Source organism: Zeus faber, assembly GCF_960531495.2.
Source record: "Zeus faber genome assembly, chromosome: 15".
In the NCBI taxonomy this organism is placed as follows: Eukaryota; Metazoa; Chordata; class Actinopteri; order Zeiformes; family Zeidae; genus Zeus; species Zeus faber.
Window position 1 is genome coordinate 8,650,889 of NC_137194.1, and position 16,772 is coordinate 8,667,660.

At 43.9% G+C, this 16,772-nt stretch overlaps 2 protein-coding genes across 3 annotated transcripts in view; both read left to right on the forward strand.

Moving 5' to 3' along the window:
* Positions 1 to 14,788, forward strand: part of ube4b (ubiquitination factor E4B, UFD2 homolog) — a 28,906-nt gene extending 14,118 nt beyond the window's left edge. The window contains exons 12-29 of the mRNA XM_080014496.1: positions 444 to 527; positions 969 to 1,025; positions 1,702 to 1,818; positions 2,142 to 2,240; positions 2,328 to 2,441; positions 2,704 to 2,902; positions 4,544 to 4,682; positions 5,300 to 5,399; positions 5,783 to 5,910; positions 6,512 to 6,610; positions 7,005 to 7,240; positions 7,346 to 7,472; positions 9,158 to 9,302; positions 9,878 to 10,012; positions 10,695 to 10,886; positions 11,731 to 11,905; positions 13,307 to 13,453; positions 14,431 to 14,788. Of these exons, the coding sequence (XP_079870622.1) occupies positions 444 to 527; positions 969 to 1,025; positions 1,702 to 1,818; positions 2,142 to 2,240; positions 2,328 to 2,441; positions 2,704 to 2,902; positions 4,544 to 4,682; positions 5,300 to 5,399; positions 5,783 to 5,910; positions 6,512 to 6,610; positions 7,005 to 7,240; positions 7,346 to 7,472; positions 9,158 to 9,302; positions 9,878 to 10,012; positions 10,695 to 10,886; positions 11,731 to 11,905; positions 13,307 to 13,453; positions 14,431 to 14,495 (2,358 nt within the window). The 3' untranslated portion in view covers positions 14,496 to 14,788. The remainder of the gene's footprint in view (positions 1 to 443; positions 528 to 968; positions 1,026 to 1,701; positions 1,819 to 2,141; positions 2,241 to 2,327; positions 2,442 to 2,703; positions 2,903 to 4,543; positions 4,683 to 5,299; positions 5,400 to 5,782; positions 5,911 to 6,511; positions 6,611 to 7,004; positions 7,241 to 7,345; positions 7,473 to 9,157; positions 9,303 to 9,877; positions 10,013 to 10,694; positions 10,887 to 11,730; positions 11,906 to 13,306; positions 13,454 to 14,430) is intronic.
* Positions 14,789 to 16,397: 1,609 nt separating this feature from the next.
* kif1b (kinesin family member 1B) overlaps positions 16,398 to 16,772 on the forward strand; it is a 69,146-nt gene continuing 68,771 nt past the window's right edge. For both annotated transcript variants that reach the window (XM_080014898.1, XM_080014899.1), the window contains exon 1: positions 16,398 to 16,653. The gene's annotated coding sequence lies outside the window, so the exon portion shown is untranslated. The remainder of the gene's footprint in view (positions 16,654 to 16,772) is intronic.

Below are 16,772 nucleotides of genomic sequence, written 5' to 3' on the forward strand. Positions count from 1 at the left end.
CTTAATGTCAAGCCCTGCCGATCAAATCAGAGACTAAGACTTGAGTACATAAACAGAGCATCAAACGCACACTCAAAGAATCTCTTCAATTGGTCCAGTATTGGCAATCACGACCATGTTCTTTTGCCACGTGATTGCCCAACTACGCGCCCGTCCATTGACGCTAGTCTCTCAATACTGGATACATTTAAAAGATTCTTATGCCAATCACTTGGGTTAATCTCCAATGATTGGAAAAATAATGTTTAGACTCAGAAATACTGTAACTTCCCTTCAAATCCCTGCAAAGAGACTGCAAGCCCATGCAAAACCAGATGACACACACGTGCACAGATCAACCTTGAGGACTTCTCTGTGGGCTGGATTTGAGATTGACGAAGCATCTGACCTCCATGCCGTGTTTGCTTTAACTCTTTATATCATCTTTGTATTTATTCTCTCAGATTTTCGTTCCCATCCTTCAAGGGCTGACGCTGGCAGTGAAAGAATGCTCCTTTGACAGTGACAACTTTAAATTCCCCCTCATGGTAAGGATCGCCTGCCACAGCCACCCCACCAGGCAGCAGAGTGGGTCAGGCTTGATGTGCTTAGGAGGGACGACACGCCTAATGTGGCTTTCTAAATGCTGCTTGGCATAGACAGCTCCTGCGCTGTATGTGTGCGTGTATTTTTCTATGTGTGTGCGTGCAAGTCTGTCCAAATGTGTATTGGATTGGGTGGTGTGAGGTGGGATCTCTCTTGCTTATCTAATCTGGAAACCTTGAGTGAAGCTTCTGCTGTGCTTTCAGTCTCACAGCAAGTGCAAAATCCCATAATCTGGTGGCATGTGGCCTCGAATATAATGCGGTTAAGTAGGAAGGAATCTATAAATGTACTGAAAACCTCCAAGGGGCCGTGTTTTAATACGCAAACATTAAAATAATGTTCAAAGTGAGGAACCATTTTGTAACTAACGACTTCTTCCACAGGCATTAGCCGAACTCTGTGAAATCAAGTTTGGAAAGACTCATCCCGTGTGTAATCTGGTAAGTGTTCATTCTATGCCAAGGGTCATTCTGACCATTTAAGGACATACTGCATTCACAACTTAAATTCTTCAGCTAGATAAGGAGGGACCAGCACAATGTGCTCATTTCATTTTAGTCATAACACTTCCTCGTGGCTTGTGTCAAGACAAGAGGCAAAAAACATTTTCCCGAGCTTGGTCTATTTTTAGAATTATAGTTGATTGTCAATTTAGGTACTTTAGACTTTGCCCCATTTGGTATTCCCATCTAAAAATATATATGAAATAAATATATAATATAATACAATACAGTAATACTACTTACCTAACAATAAGGGTTTCTTTATTTGAACTGTAAATTGTAATCATTTATATGAAAAACATGACATTTGTAAATTCGGGACTCCTAGAACAGTGCCATATTTAATTTAAATGGAAAATGTTTGCATAACTTCCAAACAAAGTATTTTATTTATATATATATATATATATATATATATATATTTTTTTTTTTTTTTTTTTTTTTTTTTTTTTTTCAAATGATACAGCAATTGCAACAATATAATTTAATTGTATCAGGTTATTATTTTTTTAATCCAGCCCTATTATTTCTGTTTTACCCCAAGGTCTGTTAAATAACAAACAATTGTGAACTCAACTTTATATGAACCGGTGTCGGTCTGTTCTGCACGTAGATGACGTCGCTGCCCCTGTGGTGTCCCAAGCCACTGAGCCCGGGCTGCGGCAGGGAGGTGCAGAGACTGTCCTACCTGGGAGCCTTCTTCAGCCTGTCCGTCTTCGCTGAGGATGATGTGAGTGTCATTGTTTTGTCTCGCGCAGGATTTAAAGAATACCAGACAGTGTGATCTACTTCCTTCACACTCAAGCAACGTCTTTGAAAATACTGTGCAATACTGTGCAATTACTTAACACACATAGCAGAAGGAAAGAAAAAATCACAGTACTAAGCTCAGCACTAAAATGTTCTTGTCCAGATGCGTGAACTTAAATTAAATTCCAAATCAAGTTTTTCCAAGTGAGACCATTAGATTGAACTCAAATGGCCCTGTAAGGGGATCAATTTGTACTGATATAATCTGTAATAGGTTATGATTGATTTATTTTTCGCTCCCAGACCAAAGTGGGAGACAAGTATTTCTCAGGCCCAGCCATCACCATGGAGAACACCAGAGTGGTCAGCCAGTCCCTCCAACACTACCTGGAATCAGCGAGGGTATGTTACTCCGTGTCTTACAGCTTTTCACAGAGCAAAAATAATAAAACATCGTAATGACCTTCAATTCTTTGTCCGCCTCCTCAGGGCGACCTGTTCAAAATACTGCACAACATCTTATTAAACGGAGAAACACGAGAGTTGGCTCTCAATTACATGGCAGCTTTGGTCAACTGTAATGTGAAGAAAGCCCAGATGCAGGTAAGACAGGAACGCCACTCGCTTCAGGGGTGAATGATCAATTAATTCCATGGTCAGCAGAAATTTGATCAAATTAGTTTGATCGGTTTCGTGATATCTCGTGAAAGATTTCCCGGTTTCTCGTTTTGCGAAAATGAGAAGTCATTTTTCAGACTGCTGGGTGAACGTATTAATCCAGGGGTCTCAAACTGCAGGCCCAGGGGCCACATCTGGCCACAGTGCATATTCACTCACGTGAGTTATTTATGTTGCCTACTTGCAGACGGACGACAAGCTGGTGTCGACGGATGGCTTCATGCTCAACTTCCTGTGGGTACTGCAGCAGCTGAGCATGAAGATCAAGCTGGAGACGGTGGACCCCTTCTACATCTTTCACCCAAGCTGCCGCCTGGCTGTCAGCCCGGAGGAGACCCGTCTCAAGGCCACCATGGAGGAGCTGAAGAGCTGGCTGGCCGAGATGCGTGAGTCCACAAACACCCCCACGCATCCAAAACAAGTTACTGCCTCAGGTTGCTTCATTTTAGTTGACGTGTCGACTGTTTCGTCAGCAACGTTTCACTCTGAATGAGGAGTATTGATGTTATTCTGTGCAGTTGCAGATGCTGAGGACATGTATTCATGCTTATCGATAGGCCTATCACGATAACAATTTTTGTTGGACGATATATTGTCCCTGAAATAATTGTGATAAACAATATTATTGTCATTTTAAGACCATTTTTTGCCATCGATATAATGATAATATAATAGCATCGTAATGCAAATACACCCCTTCAAATAGCAATGTACTTTTAATTCTTAAGAATAGTCGCACACTGTAGTGTGAAAAAAATATGAAAATATCCTAAATAAATAAAACATAAATAAAATTCAACCAACACAATAAATGAAATAGACTCTTGCGCTCGATTATTACATTATCTTTACCTGGTTCAGTGTGTGCGTGTGTATGCAGCTGCCTGAGCCCCGCCCACGGTGAAACTGACACAGAGCAGATGAAAGCACAGAAGCAGTGCGACCAGAAAGGACAGAAAAACGTGTCTCAGCATAGTTTGTCTGTTTATTGAGCTCAGTTACATTCATATGTAAAATGCAAGTAATAAATTTTTTATTGTTTGATTTAGAAATACATTTATGTCTCTTGATGATTTTTAACTTTAATACAGAGTTGTAGATTTCAGTATTTATTGATCTTTTCCCATTTGTATTTATTGCATTATATGTATTTGTGAATTGTGACGCATAATTCCTTCCATAACGTGTTTTTATTAACTTTGAAACATGCAACATTTCGGCTACATTACTGTACGTTATTTTGCTGACACTTTTGTTCAAAGCCATTTCCAAGTATATTTTCCATAAGTTGATATATAAGCAGGCTGTTATGGATATAACAAACCAGATTGCTGTTATGAGTAGCAGAGAGCAGCAAGTTGTTTTGATTGTAAATTCCCATGTTACTTGAATGCAGGAGTAACAGTGGCAAGGAGGAGATTTTAATTTTGGAGGATTCTTGTTGCTGAGGTGCTGTTTAGGCTTTGTCACGTTGATGCTTGGAGTGGCAGCATCGCACCTCGGTGCTGTCAAAAAATGCTTAGGCGCTGCGCCCAAGTCTTATAATGGCAGAGAAAACCCTGCTGTTATTCTGGTATCATGTTGGCTAAAATGATGCCGACGTTCTAATGTCAGCAAACACACATGTAAGCACAACGTGGAAATTTGGAGATCAGAAAAATAGTCCAGATCATGTCCATCTATCGTACGATAATTCTATAAATTGGTTATTGTGACAGGCCTACTTATCAACTCCTGAAGTGATCGATTTACCTGATGGACGTGTGTGTGTGATTCAGAGCTGGCCTATTTATCTGAGATTAATCATCCCATCTGTATTCCCTCCTTTATACAAGGAGCCCTCACCGTAAAAGATGCTTGCAGCGATTTACTCATATGTTTTATAAATCCCATCCTATTGCATACATTAGCACCCGCTCAGATATAACGGAGCACTTGGAGTCTCGAGGGTAATGTAGATTGTGACGTCACTATTCTTCCGTTGCTTACAGCTCATAAGAATTTATTTTATTTTTCGGTCTCTGAAGATGACGATCCGACAAAGTTCTCAGAACCCAAGTTTCCCACCGAGTGTTTCTTCCTGACGCTGCACACCCACCATCTGTCCATACTGCCGGGCTGCAGGCGCTACATCCGCAGACTGCGGGCCATTCGCGAGCTGAACAGGTGCACGCGCGCACACACACACACACACACACACACACACACACACACAGATGTCCTAGTATATCATGTCAATCAAATGTCCGAATTACATCTATTTCCCAAGTATGTTGCACCTACAAGGACTCGATTGGTGCATAGCGAATGGGGCTGTGCACTGGCAATTGGGGTTGCGACAAAGAAAATCGATACAGCAAAAGGATATATCGCGATATTTCCTCTTGCGATACATTAAGATTATTTTGAGAATTGCTTCTGTATTGAAATACAAAGACTTGCAATTCTCGAGCATACTGATAATTCCTCACGCCCCTAATAACAATGAACAATAAGAGGAAAATGATCATGGTCTTTAAATATTTACCAAAGTAAACCCCACCATTCCTTTTCATTTTAGTGTGCTGCGATTATGAAACAATGATTAAAAGCCCTTGGATTTAATTATTTTCCTTGTGTTCACATAATAAAGTAACAGATGTGTGCCAACTGCCATTTTACACGTCAGAATATTTTCCAGCTCTTAACGTAAGCAATCACTAGTGATGCTGAGCACTAGGCATGTGCCTGTTTTTGGAGATGTCCAACCAATCCAGATAAACTGTGTGGTTGTGTGATGTTAGGACTGTGGAGGAGCTGAAGAACAGTGAGAGCCAGTGGAAGGACTCCCCTCTGGCCAGTCGACACAGAGAGATGCTCAAGAGATGCAAAACCCAGCTGAAGGTGTGTCTCTGTAATGCAAATTCAGTTGCAGTTTTGAAGGGAATTCTTGGACTTGCAATGTTATCCACCCAACACAGACTATCTTATGATTTACCCTTTTAAAGGAAAATTGATGGACAGTAGTTCAGTGGTTTGTACTTGTGTATTTATTTGTGATAATCACAAATAATATATATCCAAAAGAATATTATCCAGAAGAATGTAGTCATATTTGTAATACTATTCAAAGTATCAGTGCTCATTTGTCATAAATCCTTTTTTCCTCTCACACGAGTAGAAACAAAGCGATGCAAACGGGTTCACCCCCAATCACTTTTGATCCCTGTGACGGCGTATATTTTTCTAAACGATGACGCTGATTATGTCTGACTTTGTCTCTTCAGAAACTGGTTCGGGCCAAAGCCTGCGCTGACGCCGGCCTTCTGGACGAGAACCTGCTCCGCAGATGTCTGCAGTTTTACAGCACCGTCATTCAGCTAATCCTACGCATGGTGGACCCCGCCTACCCCCAGTGAGTCACCCCACCCCTCTGGTTATGTGATGATATGTGATGGGACACAGATGGAGATGCCACTGCACAGAAAGTACTGTATCTTTATTCATTTTCTGTATCGTCTGTCATTGTTTCACCTCAGAGTAGATTTCGGAAAATCAAAATGTAGGACGTGTGGTATGTCCATACGTTGAGGTTAGAAAAACATCCCCGGCACACAAAGCACCATGCTGTTGTCAAGTGGCAAAATGATGTAACTTCAACAAGAATACGTGCTACCATAGTTGTCAGCGAGACCAGGAGATAATTTTAAGGTCACCAGGTCATTTAATCTTTTCAAAACCTGAAAATGGAGACATTAAAAATGTAAAATTTTGAGCTGTCATCAAGAAAATGGTCAGTAATATAAAATGTGTATGACTAGTAAAAGGGCTCCATTTGACTACCACATGGTCCTGTAATAGGCCGCTATTTGCTTTTGCTACTTATGATGAACTTGTAAAAATAAATATGTGTTGTGGCCCCATTTTGCCTTCCTCAGATTGTGAAGGATAGCCTGGAAAAAAAACCATTTGATCTAGTTGTTTCCTAACTTTTTGTCTTGTCCTCTTAAATCCAGCATGACTCTGCCGTTGAGCCCGGAGGTCCCCAAAAGCTTTGCCGCTCTGCCTGAGTTTTACATTGAGGACGTTGCTGAGTTTCTGCTTTTTGTCGTGCAGTGAGTGAATGGATTTAATCCTTTTTGTGTTAATTTTCCGACTTCTCAAATAAGCAGAACAACCTCTCGTAGGGCTGGGTGAAGGGAAAAACAGCATTACAATAACGTAGGGCACCTTTCTGAACTTCATAGACTATTCCAGCTGTTTCAATCAGCTCCCTTACCTGCCTGGTTAGAATATGTTTGGTTATAATATATTCAGTATTTCTTGTGTGGAAATAGCACCAATAGCCATCCTCAATATAATGTCAAATTATCAATATTGAGGTATTGATCAAAGAATATTGTAATATTTTGTCATTATCGCCCTGACCTAACGAACTGTATAAAATGAAACTCTGCCCTGCCCTATAAAATGAACTCTAAACTGCCCCCGTCCCTCGTCCTCCCCCAGGTATTCCCCCCAGGTGCTATATGAGCCGTGCGTCCAGGACATAGTCACCTTCCTGGTGGTGTTCATCTGCAGCCAGAACTACATCAGGAATCCCTACCTTATCGCAAAGCTGGTGGAGGTTCTGTTTGTCACCAACCCGGCCGTGCAGCCTCGCACCCAGCGCTTCTCCGAAATGATGGAGAACCACCCGCTGTCCGTCAAACAGCTGGTCCCCGCCCTCATGAAGTTCTACACAGGTGACTGCAAATTTGGTCTGCTTCCTGTGTCTGTGAGATTGCCTCGTGTTGGAGGTAATGGGACATTTTTACGACGAAAGCGTACTGTGTTTTACCCCTCACCAGATGTGGAGCACACCGGTGCTACCAGCGAGTTCTATGATAAGTTTACCATCCGCTACCACATCAGCACCATCTTCAAGAGCCTCTGGCAAAACCTGGGCCACCACGGCACTTTCCTGGAGGAGTTCAAGTGAGTTCACTTGATTAACTGTTACTACTAAATAGGTGCCTAGAAGTTGCGTCAGTTTTGCAAAATTGCATGCTTTCGCAAATATTGCACCAAATGGTTGCATTTGCATTAGTTATGCAAATCATAATTTCTTGGAAGGACTGGTAATAGGAACATTTATATTATTAGACTGAAGATTACTTAGACAGGGTATCATCACCAGTGTTAGGCAGTAACACTTACAGTAATTTTACTTTTCCCAGTAACAAGTAGTGTAATGAATTACGAATAAGATTTTAGTAATGATATTATAGTAACCCCAAACAAATAACTCTTTACAACCTTCATTTTGTTGATTCATTTTCGTAATCGCTGCGCTGCATTTTGAGTTTATATCCGTGATCGGAGAATCACTGTTATCATTTGGTCTCATTGGCTATGTCTGCTGTGCGTCATGATCTGATTACGTGCATGTGATAGGACAGCTGCACATACAGTCCTGCCCCTAAGCTATGTCGCAAATCAGCGGCAGAACTGCTTCACACTAATATTTTACATCAGTGGGCTTTATGGTTTCTGCACATGGGAGTAAGGGTAATGCCTCTTTTCCACTGCATCAAAAACCCGCCAACATCTGGCTTTTGTCTTTAGTGGGAAAGGTTACAATCGGCACAGTCACAGGTATTTATCAGCTCCAGCTCGATCGGCAGTGATGGAAACATGAGTGCGTAAATAGACAGGAATGTCCGTGTAGCATTCGATCATTTCATGTCCGATTTAGAATCCAAAATCAGAAAATGACGTTTTTCCCCGCATGCCGCACCATGAAATGGACCGCTTAGAGGGGAGAACCCCCACACTCCCCGCCAGGCTCCGAGCCACTCCAGCACCGGCCAAAGCCGGCCTCCGTACTGGAGGAGCGTCTCCGCTCCCTACCTTCGAAAGACCAGGAACGATGTGCGGAGAGCCGGCCTGCTCAGCGCCCGGCTCTCTGTGCACCGCGCATCAAACGCTGATGGTGCGGCAGGGCTTGGATACTCTATGCTACCTTTTTATTTTCCCCAATCACACTTGAAACATGACACGCCCCTTTTCGTGATGTTGAATGTGATGTGGAAAGGTATACTTGTCTACTGGTAATGGGAACGGGCATCTACTGGCAAAGGGAACGAATGGGAATGAATCCATCGCCTATTTTTAGCTTGTTTATCAGTGTTCAAAAAAACTGCATATACAATACACGCTAATTCCAATGTAAAAAGGTATATGTGTAAACAAACATGGATGGAGGGAACAAGGTGCTTCTGGAGAATACTCACTGGATGGATCAGGGATTATTACAAGATACGTCCATCCGCTACCCTGCCGGTAGTACATAAGCTGAGCGTTGACGACATAGCCGATCGCATTTTAGTACATGTAGAAGACACAGGTAACGTCGAAGCCTCAGCTGCACTTACCAGCGATTACCGTGACATTCACAGTCTACATGCAAAGTCTGAATTTTGTGGCGAAAGGACGCAATTTCCAATTTTATGGGGTGTAACGGAAAAGTAATATAACGAGTAGCGTAATGAATGACTGTTGTAGGAAGTAATAGGTAAAGTAATATTACTTTTGAAAATAATAATGAATAATAGATTACATTTTACGAGCCCACCACTGATCATCACACACTCCCCTGTTAATGTGCCCCCAACTCGTAGCTCTGGAAAGCAGTTTGTGCGCTACATCAACATGTTGATCAACGACACCACCTTCCTATTGGATGAGAGCCTGGAGTCTCTGAAGCGCATCCATGAAGTCCAGGAGGAGATGAAACACAAGGAGCAGTGGGATCAGCTGCCAAGGGTCAGTCCAGACACATGATACTCGCGCCTAATCGTCAGGTTTATCCCTTCTTTTTTTTTTTTTCTTTTTTTTTTTTACACAGCGATGGCAAAATAAATTCGCTGATAAAACAGATTAATTGATGACTGAGTGAAACAAAACAAAGTCACATAGAGCCAAACTGTTATAGTGTGTATTGTATTTCACTTCCTCTGCTGCTTTAACACCTGTCTTAACACCTGAATTCCCCTCAGGGGCAGATCAAGTGTAAAGTCTTATCTTACGATGGCGTTGTGCCTCTTTTTCCATTGACATCTGAGGAGAATTGAGCTAAAATGTCATCATGATTGGCGTTTTGGCCAGCATTGTAACCTAGGCAACATTAGTTTTCTGCTGAATACGTTTCCTGGCAGAATTGTCACTCTTTAAATATCCTTAAGATGATAAGGACAAAAAAAGAATCAGGTCACATATGACATGATTTGTACAATATAGAGATTTAACTGAAGAAATTGTGTTTACCTCGTCGCCATAGCCAGTTTGTGTGTATATGTCCAGCTAATCAGCCTTTAACACTTTCCCCCTCCTCCCTCCAGGAGCAGCAGCAGAGCCGGCAGTCCCAACTGACGCAGGATGAGCGGGTGTCTCGCTCCTACCTAGCGCTGGCCACGGAGACCGTGGACATGTTCCACATCCTCACCAAGCAGGTCCAGAAGCCCTTCCTCAGACCTGTGAGTGCCTGCTCCCCCTGGTGGACGTACAGAGAACTGGATACTTGAGTTATCCTTTATTAGTTGGCTGTATTCATAATAAAATACTTGAAATTTTATCTTATTTCTGTGTTAAAGTGGTAATCCATAACATGTTTGTATTTATTGATTCCATATTTGATACTTTATTCAGATGGAACTATATGAGAACGATACACGGTATTTGCGTTGCGTGCTCCCCTATACGGCGTCTCCATTGTTGGTGGCGTGGTCCGCCTTTCCCATCAAGAATACAAAGATCGGACGCACTTGAGCAGTGAAAAGCAGCCACGGTAAATTAGTTTAACCAGCTTCGCTCGTTGGGGTCAGTAAACTGCCGGTAAGGACAAGGGTTCACAACAAAAGAGCAGCCCCCTCAGATGAAAAACTATTGCCACCACTTCAGGTGACCAAGAAAAAAAGCAAAACAAACCAATCAATCAGACGAAGACGTACTGCGGAGAAAAGTGACTGTCTTAGAGCGAAGACGAGGGTAAACCCAAATGTGGCGGGTTTCAAATGGTATTCAGTGTCAGTGTCATCCAGTGTCATCATAGCAGTGTCATCCACTCAGACAACCGTATGGATTTCCACTTTAAGCATATTTTGAGGCTACAACTAAACCAAACTAACCAACTTAACAAATTACCTTCATGGATTTCAGGAACTGGGGCCTCGTCTGGCCGCTATGCTAAACTTCAACCTCCAGCAACTCTGTGGACCTAAATGTCGGGACCTGAAGGTGGAGAACCCCGAGAAATACGGCTTTGAGCCCAAGAAGCTCCTGGACCAGCTGACTGACATCTACCTGCAGCTCGACTGCGCCCGCTTCGCTAAGGCCATCGCAGACGACCAGGTTCATATCAATCCTAACTTTGTCTGTCAGTGTTTGGTCGGAGGAAAATGCACATTAGAAACTGAAAGGCATCATAAGTAACTTTGAAAGTACATACACACAAAAAGGTTTTTCAATCCATTGCAGGAGGTGAAAAGAGAGCGAAACTCCAATGGAATTTGGTTGCATGAAATAGTTTCCTGTCTTAACTTCTAGCTCCGATCTTTTTTTTTAAGATGTGATTTTTAGGTACTAGGTGCTGTGAAAAGTGAAACAATAAAAGATTATTATGTGAGTTTACAATGAATATCGGTCATGTTTGGAACACTCGTAGCTTAAAAATATGTGCAAAAATCACTTGTTCCAACCAACTCGAAATTGTTAAACTAACATAGTCAAGACTCACTTTTGAACATACTGTAAATATTTTTTTACTCATATATGACATTGTTTGTTTTATCTATGTTTAAAAAAATAATGCTACGAGAAAATCGTATTTATAGATTTTTTGTCTTTAACTTGTTTGGAATTTGACAGTGATATAGAGGCTGATAATGAGGCTAATATTTCACCAAATAATGTTACTAACTGGACTTAATGTTTCCCAAATGTTGAAAATATTTTTTTATCACACATATCCTTGCTGTGGCTTGCTTCACACCGACCGTCACTCATCATATTGATTTTAAAGAAAGAAAAAAATCGGTCCCTTCCTTCTTTGTTGTCATTTCAAGCAGGCGAAGGAAAGTACACGGACTCTTGTTGCGAATTAATGTTACTGATTTCCTCATTTATAACCGGAGGGGAAACCCAACCATAATGTGTTGTTTAATGAAGGCCTCTCTCTCGCTATCTCTCTCTCCAGCGCTCATACAGTCGGGAGCTCTTCGAGGAGGTGATCTCCAAGATGAGGAAGGCCGGCATCAAATCCACCATCGCCATTGAAAAATTCAAGCTGCTATTGGAGAAGGTGGAGGAGATAGTCGCCAAGAACTCCCAGTCCGAGATGGACTACAGTGACGCCCCCGACGAGTTCAAAGGTGTGTGTGTGTGTGTGTGTGTGTGTGTGTGTGTGTGTGTGTGTGTGTGTGTGTGTGTGTGTGTGTGTGTGTGTGTGTGTGTGTGTGTGTGTGTGTGTGTGTGTGTGTGTGTTTTCGTGTGTGTGTGTGTGTGTGTTACATTTACAATGTAATGGAAAGAGACTGTGTGATGTCACGCCCAGCACTCTATGTAGCCCCGCTCTTAACTCACATTCCAGGGTCACTAATATTTCTATTCTGTGCATCGTACGATGGTGTCATTTGGATACAGATGATTACATCTTTTGCAGTTGCATACCCACATTGATAATGTGTTTGATTGTTTCCATTGGGATTCAGAGATAGAACATGAGCATTTAAATGGGAAACGTGTCAAACCACGTCGAGCCCCTTCCGGGGAACAAAAGGGAAGTCACTTTAAAAATAATCTCACGTCGGCCGGTGCCGGCAGTGAGAAACAAGAGCAACCTCCATCTTGATAGAATTGCAGTTATTTTGCAGGGGGATCTGCGGCTCACAGAGGTCGTAAAGACGGCTTGGAGCGAGGCTATCCTATAACCACGGACTTAATATAATCTAGAGGGGGAACGTGGCCCACATACCACCTTTGATTCCCAGTTATGCCAGCTGTACCACCGCGCTCCGACGGAGTGCGCTCTACAAGACACTTGGGTGTCGGCTTTCCACGCGGCGTAAGAAACTCCCACGCCGCGTCTTATTTTTAAATTTGTGGCACATGGGACTCATCACAGCAACCCTGTGACATTTCAATATGCGACCATTTTTAATCCGGTTCTCATCACGGGTCACCTTTTTTATTGGCTATCGCCACTTCTGACGTTTTGATCGGTGGGCTGGTTATGCCGTCGCGTAAACCGCTTTATGAGCTTGTGTTTTTATGAGCTGCCGATTGACATTTCCCTCGCCTGAACGAGCGCACTTTGATTGAGCCGCCATACATGCCTTCACATGGGATTGAATGGGGTCGTCCGTCGCCTAAATAAAATAAAGCACAGGTTGTTTTAATAAGAGAGGCAGCGTAAATGGAAGCTTTGTGCCTGTCGGTTGAAATATGTTGGCAAAAAAAACTCTGGAAGTTGTGCGTTTGCAAAAACACCATGAGTTCTATATGTTTTCTACCTCGCTCATACAAAAATGATGTTATGCTGCATCTGCTGAGATTGAAAATAGGGCTTTATATTTCCCATGACTTAATTTTCCGAAACTGAATGTTAATTGTCAAACCAAATAGCTTGGTTACTAATTGCCTCTGGTCTCTAGGTAACAGTTTGTTGGCTCTCAGCAAAAAAATGACACACTTTATTTGGTGTGATATAAAAACATTCATATACATGTCATTAATATTGTTTAATGCTGTGTGTGTGTTTTGTGTTTAAACAGACCCTCTAATGGACACCCTGATGACAGACCCTGTGATATTACCTTCTGGGAACATCATGGACCGCTCCATTATCCTGCGCCACCTGCTCAACTCCCCCACGGACCCCTTCAACAGACAGCCTCTCACCGAGAGCATGCTGGAGTCAGGTAACCAGCCTTACGCACCAGCTTGAATGAATGTAAACCAAGAGGGGTTCACTGTGGCAAGGAGTGATATCTGCCGTTTTTTAATTTGCATATTTGCTTGTCAGCTAAAGGTCCCATATCGTTTGAACATTTTGGGACGCTTTGCCAGGCTTATTTCCGCAAGTGGTGGTTCTCAAGTGGGGGTCAGGGGGCCCGCCCGGGAGTCCTTCAGGAGGTTCCAGGGCTCCCCTTGCGAGATTTTTAATGGTTACATTTAAAACGTTTTTTTTTTTTTTTTTTTTTAAGACGTTAGCACCGTTAGTATAATGAGTATTTTGATCGTAGGTTTACTGTTCTCTCCCTAACTATAATATAGTCAATTGTGGAAGTTTGGACTAAATCATATCTAACAAAACCAATCTTTTCAGATTGGGGTCCCAAGGACAGAATGGTATCAAATAGGGGCCCTGTCCGAATTGATCTTACATTATCAAGAATATTTTACGTGAAAGGGCTGAGAACGCCTGACCTAATGGCTCACAACAGGCCTGAAAGGAATGTGATGTCTCTAACGTCAGTCAGCCAGAGTTCCTCTCGGGGGGGGGGGGGGTGATCAGCATACGAAATGAGATTGTGACGTAGATTCTGGATCGCTGCCGAGCGACTGACCCGTCTTTTGTGTAACCACACCCCGGGACAAAGACCAGCTTGAGTGATTCCTCGTTCACTAAAAAAGAAAAAGAAAAAACAGACAGGAAATGGGAGGAGCTCAGCGATCACTCAGGTCGGATCACCAACCAAAATGGCCTTGTTCGCCTCAAAGGGGGAGACCATCTCTGCGTAGTATTTAACATAAGAAATGTTAGCATTTTATTTATTTTTTTGCAGAAATTGTAAAGATATGGCATTTGAAATGATGGCTTTGGCGTGATCAAACTCACAGATTCTCACATTTTGTGACCATTTGTTTTTTTTGTCTCCTTCCGTCCTACTTTTAGTCCCTGAGCTGAAGGAGAGAATCCAGATGTGGATGAGAGAGAAGCAGGGAGGAAGACTGATCTAGCGGCTCCACCTCCGTCTGCTCTAACAATTCATCGCAAAGGGATGTTACCAACTCGCCTGAATTCAGTGTCACCATCATAGCAACCAACAACAAAAAAACACACATTCTGGACAGAAAAGAAATTATTTGATTTTACCCCACCTTTAATTCTTCTTTTTTTTTTTTGGTTTTCTTTTTTGTTTTTATTTTTTTCTGTTGTTTTTTTTTTTTTTTTTTTTTTTCTCTCAGACCATCATTTGAAGGTCCTGGGCTCTAAGTAACAAAACATAATAAAGTTAAGACTTTTAAAAGGGTTTTTTGCTCATGGCTTTGTGTGTGTGTATATACATTCATATATATATATATATACATTTATATTTAAACAAAGTTTGTTGGTGCGTTCTAACGCTGTGAGGGTGTGTTTCCAACTGCAGGTCCAGCGCCAAGGTGCATTGACCATCGTTAATCTCCCTTTTTTTTGTCCAACTATTTTCAGAGGTGTTTCATTTAAGACTAATTTGTACGAAACGGAGGGAATGCATTCAGGGAGGGGGTCTGACAGCATGGCAGGTTTTGAGTTTCACTGTTTAGATGCTGTCCATCGCTTGAGGAGGTTGAAATAATCAGCCATAATGCGGTTAATAAATGTGTGCACACAGTGGCGCTTGCTGCTGACGTAGAAGGGGCTCGGAAAAAAAACCAAGACGATGTCGCTCAACGGAAAACCACGAGACTAGGTATCCGCTTCCTGACGACGGCGACGGTTGTCGGCGGCGCAAAGTCGGCGACGTCATAACCCCAGACTTTTGCTGAAGGGTGAATTACCCTCTTGTGTGCATGCCCCCCCCCCCACCCCCCCGTCCGGAGCCGTCTCGATGCGCCCGTCGGGCTCCCCCGCGAACGTCGGCGACGGCCGTCCCAAAAAGCACATGTCGGAGGCGACGGGGCGCCCCCGGGCGGTTCTTCTCCGGAGCGCGCTGCACCCAACTTGACTTGCTGACCCCTAACTGTACAGGAGATTATTTCTGCTGACGCACCTGTTTTGGACGCTAGAATTTTGAACTGAAATAAATGATGATGCATACGTGTTTAAATGCTAGTATTTTGTGTTTGTGTGTGTGTATGTGTGTGTGTAGGGGGGGGGGGGGGGGTTACAATCAGCTAGGTACATTCAGCACTTTTTTTTTTTTATGACCGGCTGATTGTCTTTTGTTTGGGCTTTTTTTCTTTCCCGGCTGTCGACGCAGCATTCCCAAACACAGGCCGGCCAAGTTATGTGCTCTGGGAATCACTGAAAATGAGGAGAAATAATACTTCATCGATCCCCGGGGAGGGGGGTTGGAACTTGGTTATTGCTGCATAAAACAAGAGTGTGAGCAGGTTCAGAAACAACACAAGCGTGTCTGCGACCAGGACCCTGCATTGGGAAGGTATGAGACCACTCGGCACATGGCATTGACAGCGTCGCCGCATACGCCCAGCTCCCTACGTAAACAGCAACTTTTACCTCAAAAAAGTAAGACAACGCCCCGGTTTTTTTTCTTTTTTTTGGCCGTCGCATCTCTGCAGGACCGTTTTGAGGAACGAGGGTGAGAGGACGGACGGTCGAACGGGCCGCCGTTCACACAGTAGGGGGGGGGGGGCAGCGCGTCTCCGCTGGGTGGCGCCGTTTGTAACGGCCGCGGACCCGGGCGGCGCTGAGGCCTCGCGGCGCGGTGGCCGAGCAGGGGAGAAATCCTGCAGTATGGCGTCACGACGCAGGGACACGCCCGCCGCGAGGTTTCGACTGTCCCTATTCGCCGGCCCGGGTATATTTCCCCCCCCTCCTTCGACGGCTCGCCCCCCATTGGTCCGCCGAGCCGTCCGTCGGGCGCGGCGGCGAGGGAGTTGACGTAATCTCCTCGGTAAACCGCGGGGCACGTCGTCAGGTTCCGCCTCGATCGCGACCTGGAAAATAGAGCTCGCCGAGAAGGACGACGGAGACCGTGCGTTGCCTGGCGGATTTACGCCGCTGCTATAATGGGCGTTTTTCCACCAAAGCGGACTACATTACGCTCGTCGTGCTTGTAGGTGCTGAGTAGGACCCCGAGACGCACTTGACGCCCGGATAGCCGCCGCCGCCGCCGCCGCCGCCGCCTCGCTTATGTTCCCGCTGAGCAGCTGGTGAGAATCGGCACAAGTGAGTAGCCCGGCGGAGCGATGGAGCCTTGCGGTTTGCGGTTCAAGTCCCGGGCTGTCGGTCGCCGCGCGGCGCGTTGCGGCGCCTCGTCCCCGGGTTCGTGGGTCGGAGGTTGAAGT